This window comes from Anolis carolinensis, chromosome 6 (assembly GCF_035594765.1).
Source record: "Anolis carolinensis isolate JA03-04 chromosome 6, rAnoCar3.1.pri, whole genome shotgun sequence".
Classification (NCBI taxonomy): Eukaryota; Metazoa; Chordata; class Lepidosauria; order Squamata; family Dactyloidae; genus Anolis; species Anolis carolinensis.
The window spans coordinates 43,088,634-43,111,546 of record NC_085846.1 but is presented as its reverse complement, the minus strand read 5'-3'; the positions used below and the strand labels follow the sequence as shown (position 1 = coordinate 43,111,546).

Here is a 22,913-nt window from a genome sequence, read left to right as displayed (position 1 = left end):
TCATCAGCTTCCTTACACAGACTGCATTTTGGGTCATCGGCTGATTTTTCGATCTTGGCTTTAATTTCATTTGTTCTGATGGCTTGCTCCTGGGCTGCAAGGATCAGGCCTTCTGTCTCCTTCTTCACTGTCCCATTTGTGAGCCATAGCCAGGTCTCTCCCCCCCTCCCCCCCCATAGGTGCCACCTTGTCATGGTGGTGGTGGTGGTGGTGGTGGTGGGGGTTTAACTGTTCCAAGGATGCTGAGAGCTGTGCTGGCGGTAGTGTAACTACCGGCAGGTCCAACCAAGCCAGAGAGGCCTCAGCTGAGGAGCAGAACTAAGAGCACCTAACCCATTAGCATTATGGAGAATCAAAGCAAAACGAAGTCTATACTGGCTCGGTCATCGCCCAGGATAAAAAGGACTGTGGTGAATGCTGCCGATTCTGGACATCCATTGACAAGTGGGCTACAGAATCAAAATACAAATGAACAGTCACAGAAGTGGCAGAAATATACAATGCCAGAAAACCACACCGTTGTTGTTGTTGTTGTTGTTGTTGTTGTTATTATTATTATTATTATTATTATTATTATTATTATTATTATTATTGTGATGGCTAATCTTATGTTATTATATGCCAGTCTTAGGGTGCATCTAAACTGTAGAATTAATGCAGCCCAACACCATTTTAACTGCCATGGCTCAATGCTATGGAATCATGGGAACTCTAGTTTTACAAGATCCATAATGCTGGTGCGTCCACAAACTACAACTCCCATGATTGCAGATGCACTCTTAGATATTAATCAATGTGAACAGAAGCTTGGGCTCAAATGAAACTGATTCCATCCAGTCTACTTGTTTGCTCATATCAAGTGTTTTGCAAGAGCAGCAACATTTCATGCATATTTAAGTGTAACCTAAGACATTTTAAGTAGATATTTGAAACTGATAAGCAGAGGTGGGCAAACTGTGCTAAAATTCCTATTGGTTTTAGCCAGTATAGCCAATGATGAGAAATGACTGAGGCCCCTTCACACTGCCTCTATATCCCAGGATCTGATCCCAGATTATCTGCTTATCCCAGATCTGGCAGTGGGGACTGATATAATCCAGTTTAAATCAGATAATCTGGGATCAGATCCTGGGACAAAGGGAAGTGTGAAAGCGACCAGACTGGTGCTTCAACTGAGCAACATGCAGAGGTTTGGATGTTTGGACATTGCATGCCAATTTTGCTGTGTATCTGTTTTGTATACATATTTATTAATAAGGAAAATTAAGTACTAATTACCTCTGCATTTCCTAACACTACATAATGTGTGGAAAGGCATTTAGAGTGAAAAAAAAAACCCCCTCCACATATTGGAGACTAGAATTTGTTTACTCAAATTTGTCCAGAGCGCTTAGCCCTTCTAGGTACGGGGATTAAAATAGTTTTGCTTGGTAAATGTTCCCCCCACTGTAGAAGTTGTATATTATTTTCATTGCTGGCTTCAGTGGGTGGAAAGGTGGGATCATACTGAAAGTTCCACCCTATTTTTCAAGTGCTTCATATTGGCTGCTTTCCTTGCTTAGAAATATTAATGGTTTAAAAAATTTGGTTATTATTGCAGCTGTAGAGAAACAATGGCAAATTGTCAGCTAAATCTTTCTTTTTTCTTCCCTAATTGGATCTTATGTTTAGTGACTTGACAATTTTTGACAAGTTATATCTATTTGGTGTAGCAAGGGAAGCCAACAACACAAACTCACTTTTCAATTATGTCAGTCAGACAAGCCTAGGATTGTTATTATTGTTTGTTGGAGTGACTCCAAGTTTTGAAATTACGTAAGAAATGTAATGATGAACTTACAATTGTGAGTCAGTTTCACTCCTATGTCATAATAGCTGAATTAGCATAAAATAATCGATCTGGGGAGTTCTGGGGAATGAGATGGAAGAATATTAGAGTACTGTCTCATTAAGTATACCTTTGATAATCTCCGACTGTGGGGTGTTGCCTTTCCACCGGTGTAACGCTGCAAAAAAGAAATAGCATAAGTAGATGTACATACGCTAGTTCCAAGATGACATCTTAGCAATAATGCTATGTAACAAAATTTGAAAAAATTCCTGTTCCTGTCCTGAAAGTGTTATTTCCTGTTACAATGTGTGGTATTTACTTCGAAAGTAGTTGTTATATTTCAGAAACTTCATTTTTGTGGCTGTCAAAAATTATGTTGAATTGGTCGAGAGTCTAGGAGATATTCATTGAAAGGCTATGGCAAAATGTGCTGTAGGATGTCCCGCAAAAGTTTTTCCAGTTTAATAATTTTCCCATGTTTTTATGATAGAACCAATTAGGAAATGACATTTATAACCCAAGAACAAAAATTATTTTACATAGTGTAAGCAACCACAGTAGCACATTTCCTTAAAAGCCTTAGATCCTGATCTTGGAACCTAAGTAGGGTCAGACCTGGTTAGTATTTACCTAGGAGACCATTGATTAAGACAGCCTGTTCTCCTTACCCACATTTTAAACATTTCCAAATTCCAGGGTTCTAAAAGCTAGATTTTGCCATATGCTGAGCACTAAGCTAGTATACCCTGCTGTAGTCTTTCACAATCTCACAGATCCTCTGTCTCTTTCTAAGAGTCATTTGAGTTGTTCACCATTTTATGTAAGGTAGCCTTTCTCAATCTGGGGGCCAGGACTTTTGGGGGGAGTCACGAGGGGGGTGTCAGAGGGGTCACCAAAGACCACCAGAAAACACATATTTCTGATGGTCTTAGGAACCCCTTTAGCAGAGAAAGCTGGATGTAGATGAACTACAACACCAAATCTTAAGGTCAATGCCCACCAAACCTTTCCAGTATTTTCTGTTGGTCATGGGAGTTCTGTGTGCCAAGTTTGGTTCAATTCCATTGTTGGTGGAGTTCAGAATGCTCTTTGATTGTAGGTGAACTAGAAATCCCAACAACTACAACTCCCAAATGACAAAATCAATCTCCCCCCAACCCCATCAGTATTCATATTTGGGCGTGTTGGGTATTTGTTCCAAATTTGGTCCAGTGAATGAAAAATACATCTTGCATATCAGATATTTACATTACGATTCATAACAATGGCAAAATGACATTATGAAGTAGCAACAAAAATAATTTTATGGTTGGGGGTCATCACAACATGAGGAACTGTATTAAAGGGTTGCGGCATGAGGAAGATTAAGAACCTCTCATATAGGGGATGCCATTTTACTATGCCATTGTATCAAAAACATCTTGAGTTAAGCATAGTGTGTCTCTTCTGAATGAATACTTCAGGGAGGTAATGAGTTGGCTAAAGAAAACCAAATTAACAGTGAATCCAGACAAGATACAGGTATATTTACTATTAAGGGTCCAAATCTGGAATTGGAGGTGTGTCAACCAGTTCTGAATACTCCCACCGAAAGTTTGCAACTTGGGAATGCTTCTGCATTTATGCCCCCAAATATCAACACAGGTAGATGTAATGGTCTGAAGTGCATACTACTAGCTTTAGCTGATATGCTAGCTGTGCCTCCAACTAGAGTTGGAGGACCTAAAGAAGGTGGTGCATGTGTCTGTCACCTCAAGGTTGGACTTTTGCGATGCACTGTACATTGGGTTACCTCTGTACCAAGTTCAGAAACTCCAATTAGTTAAAAATATGGCGGCCGGATTGGTTACCAGAATATCTAGGAGTGAACATATAATACTTACTGGCATATTAAAATCACTCCACTGGCTTCTTTGTACTTTTCTGGAAAAGTACAAAGTTTTGGTCATTCCAAAGCCCAACATGGTTTGGGTTCAGATTACTTGCAGGATCACCTTCTCCCATACAATCTGCCAGAACCTGACTGGCAACTGTCACCCAGAGGACCTTTTCATCTAATGCCCCTAAACTATGGAAGAAATCCAATAGTTAAATGGACTGTCAGATTTTTTTAAAAAAAAGAATTAAATACCTACCCAGCCAATTTGAAATTATACATTTTAAATTGATATTTTATTATTTTGAATGATTTTCATGTGTGTTTCAATCTGACTTCTCTGTGTTTTAAGATATGTGGAGGGCTGTAGCCCTGTATGCCAGCTTAATGCTCAGTCTATGGCAATATCAAAGTTGTAGAATCTTGAAATTTGGGGGCAAGACAACAGAAAGTGAGAGACATCTACCCCTAGGAAGAGAAATTCACTCCTGAAACAGTTATCATGGGGAAAAGGTGTCTCCAATGAAGCTTTAGCACGAATCCTTGTTTCCACAACAAGCCAAATGTTTTAAAATCCCATTTTCACAGGAACAGAAAGTGCAGTGAAATCTCCTGAACAGGGGCACAGGCAGCAAAACAAACACCACAGGGGTGTTAACCGTCCCCTATGCCATTCAAAGCTTACACACATACACACCTCTGCTTAAGACCATCCCGACTTAAGATCATTTCAGTTAAGAGCTGTTGCTAGGCCCAGTTTTTACTCTGACATAAGATCAGTATTTTAAGAGCTAGAGGCAGAGGGAATGCTCGCACAAGAGTACAGGGCTTTAGGGCTTCAAGGGAGCAGCCTCCGGGCCCCATGCTCTTGTCCGAGTTGAGGAACTTTGGGTTAGTTTATTTTGTGTGGTTTTTATTCCTGGTATGTTTGGCTTTATGAAGAGAGAGAAGGAGAGAGACCAAGAGAGGGATAGAGTCTGGAATGAGCACAGTATGAAGAAAAGGATGCTCTATGCCTCTTCACTTGGTGCTTTGTACTGTTGCATGTGAATGTTATTTATAAAGTACATTTTCTTATTTAAAAACACATACCAGAAAAAATTGGGGTTTTTTTCGGGTGGCCAGAGTGGATTAATAGCATTTCAATGGGAAAATTCACTTTGAGATAGGAGTGTTTTGAGGTAAGAGCTCGATCACGGAACAAATGAAACTCTTCAGTCAAAGTATCGCTGTGTATATTTGGCTAGTTACTTTTAAAATACAGAAAATGAAGTGAATCTTCTGAATAGGGGCTCAGACAGTGGACCTTGACACATTAGGAAACACGCTTGTTTCTGAGACTGTTTGAAATGGATTTCGAACGAGTCCCATCACATGACATTTGCATTCAGTCCTAAAAATGTATGGGATGCACTCTGATATATCCCAGTGTGATAAGGTCCATACCCTTAGGATCTCATTGCATTGGAATACAATCCCTTCATATCAATATGCATCCCATATTTTTTAGGACTGGAAGCATACTGTATTGAGACAGGATGCATACTCTCATCACACCTGATTATTAATTACGTTTCTTATGATTTGAAACTACTGCGCTTTGACTCATCACACCACGGAAAACTGGATCCTCCCAATCCATTCAAAACACCCCCAAATCACTCTATGTGCTCTTCCACACAGGTCTTATATCCCAGGACCTTATCCCAGGTTTTCTGTTTTAAACCGGATTATATGAATCCGCACTGCCAGAGAATCTGGGATACACAGAAAATCTGGGATCAAATCCTGGGATATAGGGCCTGTCTGGAAGGGCCCTATGATCTTTTTAAAAGTATTATTGCTGATGGGATATATACAGATCTTTCAATCACACACAAAAACAGTGCTTCAGCTACAGAAGAAGCCCTTGTATTTCAAAAAAACACTATTAGAATCCTGCCTGCAAACAATCAATTTCTGTGATGCTTTGCAGATGGATTCTGATGGAATACTGACAGGAATACTACTTTTGAATGTGTTTTAATGGTTTTTAAATTGGGATTTTTAAAATATTGGTTATATTTAATCCTGTTTTAATGTTTGTATATTTGTATATTTTTAATTGTTATGCCAATGCTTTTATGTTAAGCCGCTTTGAGTCCCTTTCAGGGGAGATCAAGCGGTGTACTAAGAAATACAATAATAATAATAATAATAATAATAATAATAATAGGAGTCCCCGGTGGCACAGTGGGTTAAGGCCTTGTGCCAGCAGGAGTGATGACTTGAAGGTTCGGTTGCTGACCTGAAGGTTGCCAGTTCGAATCCAACCCAGAGAGAGTGTGGATGAGCTCCCTCTGTCAGCTCCAGCTCCATGCGGGGACATGAAAGAAGCCTCCACAAGGATGGTAAAAACATCAAACATCCAGGCGTCCCCTCGGCAATGTCCTTGAAGACGGCGAATTCTCTCACAGCAGAAGCGACTTGCAGTTTCTCAAGTTGTTCCTGACATGAAAATAATAATAATAATAGTAATAATGTTATGTGATGGGACCTGTTCAAAATCATTCTCAAACAGTCTAATCAGGAACGGAGTATTTCCTAATGTGATAAGGTCCCATATTGATATTTATATAGGGAGTTACACTTTAAAACTGTACCTGTTCCTACTTACATGCAAATTCAGCTTAAGGACACACCTACAGAATCTAGTTTGTTCCTAACATGGGAACCGAGCCTTCTTTAAAGGGGGTTTAAGGGGTTATTATGTTAATATTATTATTATTTTTTGCAATATAGTTTTTATTTATTTGTTAAGGATAAGAATACATCGAAAGTGGGGGAATAGACTAGATAGTGGAGAATAGTAGAAAAAGAGAGTAAGTGAAGGAGGGACAGAGAGAGAAAAATAAAAATAGAATTAAAAAACAGTATGTGTGTGTGTGTATGTATGTATGTGTGTATATATATATGTGTGTGTGTGTGTGTGTGTGTATATATATATATATATATATATATATATATATGAAATAAGAGGAGAAAAAAGTAAAAAAAAGGGGAGAGTGGTGCTTTGACTTCCCATCCATGCTTTGAAGACTTTTCTTTCGTTTTCTTCGACAGTTTCTTTCATTTATTCTAACCTCCATCTTTTTGTTTTTATATGCAAGACAGATCTATCATGAAGTTCATTCTTCTTTCTCTTAAGAAGTTTACAACTTTCGTCCAATCTGTTTTATTCTTCCCTTCTCTTCTCTTTTGTGTCAGTATATCCATGTGCATAATATCTATTATTTTAATCAGCCAATCTTTAACATTTGGGACTTCTTCCTTTTTCCGTTTCTTTCTAAAGTAAATCTTGCTGCTGCGCTAATATGAGATAATATTCTATCTTCATTTTTGTTTAATGTTGTAGTTGTGAATCCTAATAAGTATGTTTCTGGTTTTAATTTAAATTTGATTCCTAACATTTTTTGCATTATTTTGTGTGCTGACTTCCAAAATTCTTTAATTTTTGGGCATTTCCACCATTGGTGGAAGAAAGTTCCTGTTTTTTTCTCACATTTCCAACATGTTTTGGAGTTTTTTTTTAAAAAAAATTAAATTTTGCTAGCCTTTCCGCGGTGTAATACCAGCAGTATTGCATCTTGTACCAATTTTCTCTAATATCAGTTGCTGCCGTGTATTTTTTTCTCTCCAAATCTCTTCCCAAAGATCCAGATTTAAATTATGTCCTACATCTTTTGCCCATTTGATCATACATTCCTTAATTTGTTCTTTTTCTGTTACCCAGATTAATAATTGTTGATAGAGTAATTTTATTAATTTTGTGTCTTTTTGCATTACAATTTCCCACATTCCATTTTCCTGATTGAAATCCTTTTTAGCTTCCTCCTTGCTTGTACTTGATAGTATTGGTATTATGTTAATATTATTGTATTGATTTATGCCCCACTTTCATAGGGGAGGAGGGAAGATCCTCCTCCAGTTGTTTTTAATGCGTGGCAACAGGTGGGAGTAAGAGGAGGCAGAGGGAAAAGGTGGAAAAACACCAGGCGTTCCACAGGTGTTTGCGCAACCCAAGGTGCGTCTGCACCATAAAAGCCCCGCCTGGAGAAGAAGCGCCCGCTTCACTCTCAGCTGGCTTTGCAAGGGCGAGGAGCCCCTTTCTCCCCGCGTTTCCTTTCTCTCCGAAGCCAGGACCTGCGGGTGGGAGGAAGAGGAGGAGGCGGCACCCGCCTTTGCGGCTCCGCCCTCCTTTCCCTGCTCTTCGGGCTCTTTCCCTGCGGACTGGGATGGATCCTGCGGTGTGGCTGGGCTGCGGTCCTTTGCTGCTCCTAGGTGAGGTTCAAGGGGATCATTGAGGGATGCACCTGGTTGGGTTGGGGGTCTTCGATGGGGAACATCTCCTTGGCAGGCCAGAGGGAAAGTGGGGTGAGTGGAAGGAGCATTTTCTCAGCTTCCTCCCTGGCAAACAGCAGGTGTAGCTTCTGCTCCAGGTCTTTATTCTAAAAGGTCCAGAGGGAGAAAAACGTTGCCATCTAATACTTTCTTTTAGTACTACTACTATTACCTCCTCACCTTTCCAATGCAGAAACCCAGAACAGGTGTGCCTTCAAAATATTGACTTTTTTGCTGCAGAAACTTAGCCACATAGAATAATAGAATAATAGAATTGGAAGAGACCTCATGGGCCATCTAGTTCAACCAATGAGGGGGCCAAGAAGCAGGAAATTGCATTCAAAGCACCCCCGACAGATGGCCATCCAGCCTCTGCTTAAAAGCCTCCAAAGAAGGAACCTCCACCACAGTCCGGGGGCAGAGAGTTCCACTGCTTAACAGCTCTCACAGTGAGGAAGTTCTTCCTGATGTTCAGGTGGAATCTCCTTTCCTGTACTTTGAAGCCATTGTTCCGCATCCTAGTCTCCAGGGCAACAGAAATCAAGCTTTCTCCCTCCTCCCTATGACTTCCCCTCACCTATTTATATGTGGCTCTTATCATGTCTCCTCTCAGCCTTCTCTTCTGCAGGCTAAACATGCCCAGCTCTTTATGCCGCTCCTCATATAATAATAATAATAATGATTACACCATGTAACACTATGTACACCCGCCCCCTGGTGGCGCAGTAGGTTAAACTGCTGAGCTACTGAACTTGCTGACCGAAAGGTTGGCTGTTCGAATCCGGGGAGCGGGTTGAGCTCCTGCTGTTAATAATAATATACTTTATTTCTATTCCGCTCTATCTCCCCAAGGGTTTACAGAACATATACGGCAAACAGTCAATGCCATTATACAATTGACAAAGACAGACAATACATACAAAAGGTACAGTAGAGTCTCACTTATCCAAGCTAAACAGGCCAGTAGAACCTTGGATAAGTGAATATCCTGGATAGTAAGGAGGGATTAAGAAAAAGCCTATTAAACATCAAATTGGGTTATGATTTTACAAATTAAGCACCCAAACATCATGTTATACAACAAATTTGACAGAAAAAGTAGTTCAGTACGCAGTAATGTTATATTGTAATTACTGTATTTACAAATTTAGCACTAAAATATGGTATATTGAAAACATTGACTACAAAAATGCCTTGGATAATCCAGAACCTTGGATAAGCTAGTCTTGGATTAGCAAGACTCTACTGTATAAGCTTTTCCCATCTCTTTCCATCTCCAGCATCTGGAGGCTGTGCCCGATGCCGGCCACGGAAAGGTGCTGTTGCTCCATGCTGAGGAGCTCTGTTGTCTGTAGTTGAACCGTTGGCATGTCCTTATGGGTGCCTTTTATTACCTCCCTGCATAATGCAGTACCTATGTATCTACTCACATTGCTGTTTTCGATCAGCTAAGTGAGCAGAAGCTGGGCTGATGGCCGGGAACTCACCCGATCTGGGCCTGAACTGTTAACCTTTTCTGCAGCTGGTGGTTAACCCGCTATGCTAAAGCCCGGCCTGGCAATGCTCAGAAAATATTATTTGTAAATACACAAAACATGTCTTTTCCAAGACAATGGGGACGTAAAAATAAAACATCCATGAAGGGTGAACCTATATTGTGGAATTACTCCAGTTTCAGGCCAGTTTAGCTGCCATGGCTATAAGAGAGGTTGGTGGGGATGAGGGAGAGGGCCTTCTTGAAAGTGCTCTGGAGTGCTCTTCCCAAGGAAATTAGATGAGCGCCCACCCTGTTAATTTTCAGGAAGGAGCTAAAAATTTGGCTATTTGAGCAAGGCTTTGAGAATGGAGTGTGGCCTGGAGTGTGGTTAGCCACAGCTTCTGCCAACCTAGCAGTTCGAAAACATGCAAATGTGAGTAGATCAATAGGTACCGCTCCAGTGGGAAGGTAACAGCGCCCCATGCAGTCATGCTGGCCACATGACTTTGGAGGTGTCTACGGACAACGGCGGCTCTTCAGCTTAGAAATGGAGATGAGCACCAACCCCCAGAGTCGGACATGACTAGACTTAATGTCAGGGGGAAACCTTTACCCTTTACCTTTAACTATTTTTAATGTACATATTCATAAAAACAGTGAAACAAATCTATATGCATGTATGTATGCATGAACTGAAACCATACTTCCTAACATCTATACAATATTCGTGTTTGGTTATGTTCTCCCTTCCTCCAGCCCCTCCTGATTTAGTGACCCCGCCCCTTCCTTGGGTTGGAGACATTCATATATATATAGTAGAGTCTCACTTATCCAAGATGAACGGGCTGGCAGAACATTGGGTATGAGAAAATCTTGGATAATAAGGAGGGATTAAGAAAAAAGCCTATTAAACATAAAATTACATTATGATATTACAAATTAAACACCAAAACATCATGTTTTACAAGAAATTGACAGAAAAAGCCGTTCAATACACAGTAATGTTATGTAGTAATTACTGTATTTACGAATTTAGCACAAAAACATTGCATCATTTACTACAAAAACAATCTTCTATCTATCTATATATATAAAAGAGTGATGGCATCACGGCAATTCACAAAACAACAAAAGTACAGGCCCCCCAACCTCAAAATTTGACAACACAACCCATCATCCACGCCTCAAGGTTGATACAACAAAAAGAAAAGAAAAATAAAGTCCTAATTAGAGGGAGAGCAATAATTTTTTTTATCCAATTGCTGCCAGTTTAGAGGGCTAATCTCTGCCCACTTGGTTGCCTAGCAACCAAGGGACAGCCAGGTTTCAGTTAGGGGACAGGCAGGTTTAGGCCTCACTTAGACTTCTTCCACAGATTATCTAATTTGCACTGGATTATATGGCAGTGTAGACTCAAGGCCCTTCCACACAGCTATATAACCCATTTATAATCTTATATTATCTGCTTTGCACTGGATTATCTTGACTCCACACTGCCATATAATCCACTTCAGTGTGCATTTTATACAGCTGTGAAGAAGGAGCCTCATATAATCCAGTTCTGAGCAGATAATATAAGATTAGAAATATACAGTAGAGTCTCACTTATCCAACGTAAACAGGCTGGCAGGATAAGTGAATATGTTGGATAATAAGGGATTCAGGAAAAGCCAATTAAACATCAAATTAGGTAATCGTTATACAAATTAAACACAAAACATATTATACAACAAATTTGACAGAAAAAGTAGTTCCATGCGCAGTAATGCTATGTAGTATTTACAGTAGAGTCTCACTTATCCAACACTCGCTTATCCAACGTTCTGGATTATCCAACGCATTTTTGTAGTCAATGCTTTCAATATATCGTGATATTTTGGTGCTAAATTCATAAATACAGTAATTACTATATAGCATTACTGTGTACTGAACTACTTTTTCTGACAAATTTGTTGTCTAACATGATGTTTTGGTGCTTCATTTGTAAAATCATAACTTAATTTGATGTTTAATAGGGTTATCCTTAATTCCTCATTATCCAACATATTCGCTTATCCAACGTTCTGCCACGTTTATGTTGGATAAGTGAGACTCTACTGTACTGTATTTACAAATTTACCACTAAAATATCACAATGAATTTAAAACACTGACTACAAAAACATTGATTATGAAAAGGCAGACTGCGTTGGATAATCCAGAACATTGTATAAGCGAATGTTGGATAAGTGAGATTCTTCTTTAATATGAAATAATTACTGGGATAGAATAATGCAGAACAATATAATCTCTAAAACCAAGACAGTAAATAAACAGGGGAATTCCACACAGGAAACAATCAGGGCCAGCTAACACCTCCCAACAAAGTATTCCCATCATCAAAGTCTGGCAAATCCTGTTTTCTCAGGGCCACAGACAGTAGAAGCACATAAAATATCGCAAACAACACCACTCTGAAAACAAGGGAATTCCAAACAGGAAAGAATCAGGGCCAGCTAACACCTCCCAACAAAGTATTCCCATCATCAAAGTCTGGAAAATCCTCTGTTTTCTGGGCCACAGACAGTAGAAGCACATAAAATATCGCAAACAACACCACTCTGAAAACAAGGGAATTCCAGACAGGAAACAATCAGGGCCAGCTAACACCTCCCAACAAAAAATTCACTCAGGGAGGAAACAGCCAGGCTTTAAAGCTGCAAGGCCATTACATCCTAATCATTTTTTCTAATTGCAGCATTCATACTTGCCTCCAACAAACAAACAAAACCAATCAGAAATATTGTATATTCACAACCTTTAGGAAATAATATCCCCTGATGGCGCAGCGTGTTAAAGCGCTGAGCTGCTGAACTTCTGGACCGAAAGGCCACAGGTTTGAATTGGGGGAGCGGAGAGAGCCCCCACTGTTAGCCCCAGCTTCTGCCAACCCAGAAGTTCGAAAATATGCAAATGTGAGTGCATCAATAGGTACTGCTCCGGCGGGAAGGTAACGCCACTCCATGTAGTCATCCCACATGACCTTGGAGGAGTCTACGGACAACGCCGGCTCTTCGGCTTAGAAATGGAGATGAGCACCAACCTCCAGAGTAAGACACGACTGGACTTAATGTCTGTGGAAAACCTTTACCCTTGACCTTAACTACCACCAATTCCTCAATACTTTATTTCCCATACCACCAGACTTCGCCACAGCAACGCGTGGCCGGGCACAGCTAGTATATATATAAAAGAGTGATGGCATCAGGGCAGCGGACAAAACAACAAAACTACAGGCCCCCCAACCTCGAAATTTGACAACACAACCCATCATTCACGGCTCTAGGTTGATACAACAAAAAGAAAAGAAAAATAAAGGGAGAGGAATAATAGTTTTTATCCAATTGCTGCCAGTTTGAAGGCCCACTTGGTCTCCTAGCAACCTACTCAGCCCAGGGGACAGGCACAGTTAGGCCTCACTTAGGCCTCTTCCACAGATTATCAGATTTTAACTGGATTATATGGCAGTGTAGACTCAAGGCCCTTCTACACAGCCATATAACCCATTTAGAATCTTATATTATCTGCTTTGAACTGGATTATTTTGACTCCACACTGCCATATAATCCACTTCAGTGTGCATACTAAACATAAAGACAACCATACAACAGACATTCAATACCACCACTACCTCAACAATTTCTCACCAACACCACCAGACAAGCCACAGCAACGTGTGGCCGGGCACAGCTAGTGACTACTAAAAGGCAGGCTGCCTTGGATAATACAGAAGCTTGGATAAGTGAAGCTTGGATAAGTGAGACTACTGTAATTCCATTCTTCCTTCCTATTACATTGTTTTTCTATTCTCCCTTCTGGCCTGATATTTATTACTTATTTATAACTTCCCTACACAGATTCTAGCAGGTTACATTATGAAGCCTTCTATAAAAACTTTTCCTTCCTTACTTTTTTTATACATAGTTTAGAAATGGTTCCCAGTCCTTGATATAAGTTTTTTGTTTTTTTTCTTCGTTCATCATTGCTAATTTGTCATTTTCTCCTGTTTTAAAGACTTTATTCATTCTTCTATCATTGGGAGGCCTGCTTTCTTCCACAAGTGTGCATATACTGTTCTTGCTGCTATGATCATGTAGTGTAAGACTATAGTTTAGTATAGGTTTGTTTGTTTGACATTCCCAATAAAAATATTTTGGGCTCCAATTGTATCTTTGAATGAAAAATTTATTCAAGTGTTTTTTGTATCTTGTCGCAGAATTCTCTTGCTTTTTTGTTTGAAGCAAGTGTGAATGTTGCAGTTAGCAAGCTTGATTAGTATTGAGTAGCCTTGCAGCTGTAAAGCCAATCAGGGTATTTATATGGAGGTAGCCTAACTGTTGTGTCTGGAGGCATCCTATGTTTGCCAGTTGCTTGTCAAGAAACTCTGCGTTTGTGAGCAATAATATATGAATTTCTGAAAATATTAATGAAAGATTTTCATTAGGTTTTATACATTTTGTTATTACAGTTTATGTATGCATCATTATCTCTTATAAGGGGTTTGTTTGCTAGTAAAATTGAATTACTGTGTCACAAAATGATTCCTATCTAAAAAGTGTGTCACCAACATGAAATGTTTGGAAAACTCTAAGTGTCTGGCAATCTTGCCACCAAAATAATAAATTGACCAAAGTCCTTGTCCATTCTGTCAAGCCGTTGTTGTTGTTGTTGTTGTTGTTGTTGTTGTTGTTGTTGTTGTTATTATTACAGTAGAGGTTCGCTTATCCAAGGTTCTGGATTATCCAATGCATTTTTTTAGTCAATATTTTCAATATATCGTGATATTTTGGTGCTAAATTTGTAAATACAGTAATTACAACATAACATTACTGCATATTGAACTACTTTTTCTGTCAAATTTGTTGTATAACATGATGTTTTGGTGCTTAATTTGTAAAATCATAACCTAATTTGATGTTTAATAGGCTTTTCCTTAATCCCTCCTTGGTATCCAAGATACTCACTTATCCAAGGTTCTGCCGGCCCGTTTAGCTTGGATAAGTGAGACTCTACTGTATTAATAATAATAATTACTTTTTCCCTTTTAAAAAGACTCAAGCAACTAACGTTAAGCAATTAACCACTCCTTTTCAACTAAATACAATCAACTAAACACTCCACTACGAAAATTACAGCAGTTTCTGGAGTTAGTTGCTTAAAGCTGGACAGGATGCAAAAAATTTCTGCGGTTCCCTCCTTTACAAAAGTGTCTTTAGTACTCATCCCATCTTCTTAAACATTTTGCTATTTAGTTGTAAGGGCAGGCTTTGTTCCCATAGTGTATGCTCAGAGATGTACTGTATCTCTTCAGTTGTAAGATGCCATCCATTGTAAGACGTACCCTAATTTCATCAGCACCACCAAAAACACATAAAATACACTTGCAATTCACCCTATTTTAAAAGATGTTTGTATAGGAAAATGAGTGCATCTTAAAATCAAACACTTACAAGTATGTATGTAATCTGGTGCTGAGTCCTGTTGCTCTAGAAAAATTTTGGTGCTGAGACCAAGGGTGTATCTAGACTATAGAATTAATACAGTTTGATGTGAGTTTAACTGCCATAGCTTAATATTATGGAATGCTGGGATTTTTAAATTGGTGAGACACTAGAATATTTTTGCCAAGAAGTCTAAAGATCTAATAAAACTACATTCCTATGTTTCCATGGCAATTACTGTTAAACTGCAATAATTCCAGTGTAGGTGCATCTCAAACCCGTGCATGGTCTCAGGCTGAATCTCCACTGCCATATAATCCAGGAAGATGACTTCAATAAACTAAAAACAGAAAAAGATAATTACAGTGATTTAAGATAATGGTCAGGAATTCATGCGAGATACAAATATACAAAAAACCTTTGTAAAGTACTACCAAAACTTACACAAACTACAATTTGTCTATCAAGATGAATTATTCAACTATCTTTAAAAAGTTTAATTTAATTACCTTTATAAAAGAAGATCAAGATGTGTTAAATCAGTGGTTCCCAACCTGGGGTCCCCAGATGTTTTTGGCCTACAATTCCCAGAAATCCTTGCCAGTTTATTGTTTGTTAGGATTTCTGGGAGTTGAAGGCCAAAAGCATCTGGGGACCCCAGATTGAGAACCGCTTTGTTAAATAGTCCCATAATATCATATGAAATCATGATGCTGTTAAAAAATTAAAAACGACAATGCTCCAGTTCCAGATGGGGTTGCTTCAATCTTCTACAAAAGAGGAAGATGCTCTAACTCCTCAATTACACAAATTAATGAATGAGGCTCTACAGAACGGTTTGATTCCCAATGCATGGAGAGATGCTAACATTCTGTTAATCCCAAAGGAAGACCAGGATATTAAAAAATTCAAAACTATAGCCTCTTTGATAAACATGGATTACAAATTATTTGCAACCATATTGGCAAACAGAACAAAAAAAATATTGAGAACGTGGATAAGGCAGGTTTTCTGCCTGGTAGGTAAACCAAAAATAAACATGAGAACAATAATTTAATTGAATTTCTACAATGTAATACAGACAAACAGCCTTTATATTCTTGGATGCGGAAAAAGTGTTTGATAAGATCCATTGGAAATTCATAGAGGAGACCTTAAAAATGATAAATTGTGACGAATTCCTTAATGGAGTTGTTTGAGTAAAGAGTATATACTTCAACAACAGTACAAATTAAGATAACACTCTTGAGTATTTTCCAACCCAGAAGGGAGTTAGACAAGGATGCTCTCTTGCTCCTCTGCTATTTATCTTCACAATAGACATTCCGGCCAATAAAATTTGAGATTCTGAAGAAATTCCAGGTATTGTTGTTAAACAAGAAGCATTTAAAATCAGACTTTTTGTGGTCCTAATGATGGAAAAACCTCACAATCCAGTTTCTGAATCCACATTATCTACTTTGAACTGGATTATATGAGTCCACATTGCCATATAATTGAGTTCAAATAAAATAATCTGGATTCAGAAACTGGATTATATGACAGTGTAGATGGGGTCTCAGCATCAGAATTTTTTCTTGAGCAACAGGACTTGGCCTCATAATTTTGAAGATAGTGGTGGTGGGGATATAAGGCTGTATCATGCTATAGCAGTTCATTGGCGCTGAACAGTGCTACCTGCCAGCCTGCCCACTGAACAAGAGCAAGCTCTATATTTAGCCCTGTGTGTTTATTTTAAAATGTCATAGGATCTAGCAAAGCTTGGAGAGCGTTACACATTAGAGAGGAGTCCTAGTGCTAGCATAATCACATGTAATTTCAAACCATTTACAACCTTTTGGGTGTAAGAATATTATCCATATAGAGCTTTCTTTGTTGGAATGTACTGTTTTACAGTAACCTAACAGTGATGTTCCAGCCAAATCCTGCCACACCTAATGAACCCATCAGCATTCAAGAGTACAAACTATAATTCCTAAATTATACTCTTGGTAACAGCCCTCTGCCACCTGGTGTCTGATAATATACAACCGCGTAATTGTTCAAGGATGATTAAAACAAATTAGCATTGCAACACATTTCTCTGTCTTGAGCTTGGCCTTATCTGATCAGTAATCACTTGCAAGACACTGGAAGCTAGTTCAGCTGCATGTGCTATCATTCCTTTGGTGGCATATTAAAAAGCTGGAACCTATTCTAGTTATGCGACATTTACTTTGGGATGTTGCCAACGATGAAGCTGGATGACATGTTTTTCTGGAACTCCTGGAATGTTTAAGTACCAGCCCTTTTAAGCTGAACTGCAAAATGTTTTGGTGGTACAATTCCATTCCTTTCTGTTCCTGTTTTTTTCCCCCTTGGTAGAATCCCACCAGTTGACTGCTGTGCAAGAAATAAAATGCATTTACTCTTTGACATGTTGATTTTTTCCTTCTGATGGACAATCCATAGATTACACTTGCTTAATAAGTTGTGAAAGATTGAATTAACTACTAGATTCTTCAACAACAGCAGGTTGTTTAGTCTGATCCAATTTTAATTAGTGAGATTGAAAGTCAAGGGCTTGCCTGCAATCTAGGCGTTTGCACTATTGAATTATTGAGCTAGTCACTGACCGTCATAAAGTGAACTTGAATGTGAACTATTGAGTTACTGTAAAAGGAAATTTAAAAAGGGAGTGTTAACTCTCTTTGCATCTTACTACATGTGATAACTTCTTTATTTTCTAAATTTTGCATGCTTTCTTCCAAATCTGTAATAATAGCAATAATAAACTTCCTCTCAAAACTGAGTCTCAAGTGGGCTTGCCAATTAAAATTAATAATAATAATAATAATAATAACAATAGTCTTTATATCTACCGCCCTATCTCCCCAGGGGCACTCAGGGCGGCTTCCAGGCAAAAAGTGGCAAACATTCAATAATCAACAAACAAACCAAATCAAAACAATAAATAAAATAATATCAATATAACTTTTAATGATTAACCAAACAAATAAGTAATTGCAACCTCAGCATATACATTTACATCGTAAATGCATAATAACTGAATATGCCGAAGTTTAATATTAAAGTATCCCCCTGTTTTGAATTTTTAGATGATACAGATCACTACTGAAACTGATTTATCAGAATGCTCCCCCCTGAGATGTATATGACCAGCTCTGAATTCTTTTTTTCCACTTTGATATATTAGACTTCCATGTCCTTTTTTCTGGCCAATGGGGAAGGCAGGATGTCGAATTAGGCTTGACGTATCCTGCCATATAGTGAAGTTTGGAACCACAATACATGTCATTTTAGACTCATATAATGTAGTTGAATGCAGTTTTAAATTGCATTGTATGGTATTATATATAAGGGGAATTTTTAAAAGTCAAACCTATTAACCATTGTATTATTTGTATTTCTTCATTTTTGCTACACCAATTTCATTCCATTTATTTTCAACCTTGGATGGTTGAATCCATGAACGCGTGTATACGGAGGGCTGACTGTATGTACTAGGATTGTGCAAAAGTTCGTTTGTAATTCATTTGATATATCTGTTTTCTAAGATTCATATATACAAAGCGATATTAAGAAACGGGAATGGCAGCCACGCAAAAAAACTAAGATTCAAAATTTTGTCCCATGAATTTTGGAAGAGTTATGTAACTCTCGTAAATAAAAAAATGTATGGACAAGAAGATGACAGTAAACAAAGAAACAAAACCAAAACTCCTTCCACTACATAATTCTACAGTCATCCCTTCATATTTACTGGGGTTGGGAGTTCAAGATCCCCACAAAAGTGAAAAAAAATGAAAGAAAAAAAACACTTTAAAAAATCTCATCTCTAGTAATAATTAGGCCTCCAGTGTAACTCTATTGTCAGTTTCTGGAGTTTAAGAACTGCACTAGAAGATCTACAAGTGCCTAAGAAGTGTTTTCTCTAAGAATCCCTAGGTCCTCTGGTACAACTCTCTAGTCAACTTCTGCAAGGGTCTTCACTGTCTGGTTGTGATCCCCAAATTGTGCCAGTCAGCTTTTCTATGATATTATTTCTAGCACCCATTTTGTGCTTGAAAGTCAGCCAGTGCTTCTTGTAAGTCAGGACACGGTCCAGGGTAACTCCCAAGTATTTTGGTGTGCTGCAAGGCTCCAGTGGGATTCCTTCCCAGGTAATCCTCAGAGCTCAAGATGCTTGTCTGTTCTTAAGGTGAAAAGCACATGTTTGTATTTAAGTTGATAAGACTTTATAGAAGGAATATTTACAGTGGGGGAAGGAAGTATTTAGTCAGATACCAATTGTACAAGTTCTCCCACTTAAAAAGATGAGAGAAGCCTGTCATTGACATCATAGGTAGATCTCAACTATGAGAGACAACATGAGAAAACACATCCAGAAAATCAGATTGTCTGATTTTTCACGAATTTATTTGTAAATTATGGTGGAAAATAAGTATTTGGTCCATAACAAAAGTTCATCTCAATACTTTGTTATACAGTAGAGTCTCACTTATCAAAGCCTCGCTTATCCAAGGTTCTGGATTATCCAAGGCATTTTTGTAGTCAATGTTTTCAATATATTGTGATATTTTGGTGCTAAATTCATAAATACAGTAATTGCAACATAACATTACTGCGTATTGAACTACCTTTTCTGTCAAATTTGTTGTATAACATGATGTTTTGGTGCTTAATTTGTAAAATCATAACCTAATTTGATGTTTAATAGGGTTTTCCTTAATCCCTCTTTATTATCCAAGATATTCGCTTATCCAACATTCTGCCGGCCCGTTTAGCTTGGATAAGTGAGACTCTACTGTATATCCTTTATTGGCAATGACAGAAGTCAAACGTTTTCTGTAAGTCCTCACAAGGTTGGCACACACTGTTGCTAGTATGTTGGCCCATTCCATGCAGATCTCAAGAGCAGTGATGTTTTGGGGCTGTCGCTGGGCAACACAGACTGTCAACTCCCTCCAAAGGTTTTCTATAGGGTTGAGATCTGGAGACCGGCTAGGCCACTCCAGGACCTTGAAATGCTTCATACGAAACCACTCCTTCTGGTGGTGTTGTGCCGTCGCGCCTGGGGCTGTAAACTCTTAGTGAAAGAGGCATGGACGTGACATCTTTCCCCAGGGGATTGCTTCTTGCCCTCCTTTAGGGAAACTGGAACTCCCAAGGACCAAAACACTGTAGTTAACTCAAAAACTGGGTTTATTCTTCACAAAGGGGGTAAAAGAAAATATACATTACAGTCTTTAATTGTTTAAGTCCATGAAGCTTGTCCAGATCCCTCTTTCTCTGGCTGTGAATGCCGGAGCAAACTCAGCCTCAGTCCAATGACCTATATCTGAAGACAAGAGTCTTCCTCTGTTGCCAAAGGACTGATGTGAAGGCGCTTGAGACTCCTCAACGTTGTTCAGGTTGGCCCTGAACATGAAGTGTGAGTCCCAAGGGTAAGAACCTCAGAATTGGTGCTGAGAGGTAACTTTTGAAGGGCTTTTTGAGCCAAGCCTCTCTTTCACGTCCATCCGATAGAGAACTTGCTGATGGAATGAAAAGGAGGAAACACAGTCCTACTCCAGGAAGAGGTGGAGCCAAACAGTTTTGCTGAGTGAGCAATATAACAGGTACAAACAACATTGATTGACAGATATAAATAACCAATCCAACTACATTTACAAGGTAAGGGCAAAATCAGGCATGATACAACAATTCAAATCTTGAAACTTATAGTTCCAACATATAGATGGCGCCACTCGCGCCGTCACAGGTGTGCTTGAGATCATTGTCATGCTGAAAGACCCAGCCACGTTTCATCTTCAGTGCCCTTGCTAATGGAAAGAAGTTTGCCCTCAAAATCTCACAATACATGCCCCCATTCATTCTTTCATGTATACGGATCAATTGCCCTGGTCCCTTTGCAGAGAAACAGCCCCAAAGCATGATGTTGCCATCCCATGCTTCACAGTAGGTATGGTGTTCTTTGGATGCAGCTCAGCATTCTTTCTCCTCCAAACACAAAGAGTTGCGTTTCTGCCAAACAGTTCTACTTTGGTTTCATCTGACCATATGACATTCTCCCAATACTCTTCTGGATCATCCAAATGCTCTCTAGCAAGCTGCAGTCGGGCCTGGACATGTACTGGCTTAAGCAGGGGGACATATCTGGCACTGCAGGATCTGAGTCCCTGGCAGCGTAGTGTGTTACTGATTGTAGCCGTTGTGATGTTTTCCCAGCTCTCTGCAGGTCATTCACCAGGTTCCCCCATGTAGTTCTGGGATTTTTGCTCACCGTTCTTGTGATCATTTTGAGCCCACAGGGTGAGATCTTGCGTGGAGCCCCAGATTGAGGGAGATTATCAGTGGTCTTGTATCTCTTCCATTTTCTAATTATTGCTCCCAGAGTTGATTTCTTCACGCCAAGCTGCTTGCCTATTGCAGATTCAGGCTTCCCAGTCTGGTGCAGGGCTACAATTTTGTTTCTGGTGTCCTTCGACAGCTCTTTGGTCTTCATCATAGTGGAGTTTGGAGTGTGACCTGCTTGAGGTTGTGGACAGGTGTCTTCAAGACTGATAACAAGTTCAAACAGGTGCCATTACTACAGGTAACGAGTGGAGGACAGAGAAGTGTCTTGAAGAAGAAGTTACAGGTCTGTGTGACCCAGAAATTTTGCTTGTTTGTAGGTGACAAAATACTTATTTTCCATCATAATTTGCAAATAAATTCATGAAAAATCAGACAATGTGATTTTCTGGATGTGTTTTCTCATGATGTCTCTCATAGTTGAGGCCTACCTATGATGTCAATTACAGGCCTCTCTCGTCTTTTTAAGTGGGAGAACTTGTACAATCGGTATCTGACTAAATACTTTCCCCCCACTGTACAGTATAGCAGAAGCCTGGGACTCTTCTCAGGTTCTTCTTCCAGACACTCCTAGGTAGCTGAAACCTTATGTGCAAAAGACACACACTGGTCTAGTTTTCCAGTTCTTCTGTATCTTTGCAACTTCATTGTTTTATTTGCAAACGGGCAAGGGGGATTCCCATCGTATGTTAAGTTGGGTGCTTTTACATATCTCTATGTGGGGAATTGAGGAATAAGTCACTTGGCAATCAACTCAGGAGCCTTTAAAAGCAGCAAGATACGTCTGCCCCACATTTGAAGCCTGTGTCGTGTGAAGGGCATCATTGGTGGCAGTTTCTTAAGTGTGTAAAAAGTAAAGGTTTCCCCTGACGTTAAGTCCAGTCGTGACCGACTCTGGGGGTTTTGTGCTCATCCCCATTTCTAAGCCAAAGAGCCGGCGTTGTCCATAGACACCTCCAAAGTCATGTGGCCGGCATGACTGCATGGAGCGCCGTTACCTTCCCACCGGAGCGGTACCTATTGCTCTACTCACATTTGCATGTTTTCGAACTGCTTGGTTGGCAGGAGCTGGGGCTATCACCGGGCGCTCATTCCACTCCCGGGATTTGAACCTGGGACCTTTTGGTCCGCAAGTTCAGCAGCTCAGCGCTTTAACACACTGTGCCACCAGAGCCCCCCTTAAGTGTGTAGAAATGCTTATTTAATTGTGTGGTGAAGTCATAGATAAGAATCTAAGACTCAGTTGGGAATCAAAGGGAGGATTCTTCTTGGAGAAAAACCCTAGCTCAGCTTTCTTCATTGCTTTATGGGGATGGCAGGACTACTTCAAGTGGCTGCTGATAGCTGCTTAGATTATATAACTTAAAGTGTTCATGATCATGACAGCATATGGTGATATAGCATTGTTAGGGAGGCAGGGATTTTTTTTAAAAAATGAAAAGGCTGCCACCCTGTCTGTTTTGTGTCTCTTCTACTCTCTTATCCTCACATGACACCCCAATCCAACTTTGTT

General features: G+C 39.4%; 1 protein-coding gene across 2 annotated transcripts in view; it reads left to right on the top strand.

Moving 5' to 3' along the window:
• btc (betacellulin) overlaps positions 1-22,913 on the top strand; it is a 58,200-nt gene that overhangs the window by 13,875 nt on the left and 21,412 nt on the right. The window contains exon 1 of one of the 2 annotated variants that reach the window (XM_008113084.3): positions 7,797-8,027. The exons of the other annotated variant lie outside the window; for it this stretch is intronic. Within the exon in view, the coding sequence (XP_008111291.1) occupies positions 7,982-8,027 (46 nt within the window). The 5' untranslated portion in view covers positions 7,797-7,981. Of the gene's footprint in view, positions 1-7,796; positions 8,028-22,913 lie in introns of those variants that run through there. 2 annotated transcript variants of the gene reach the window in all.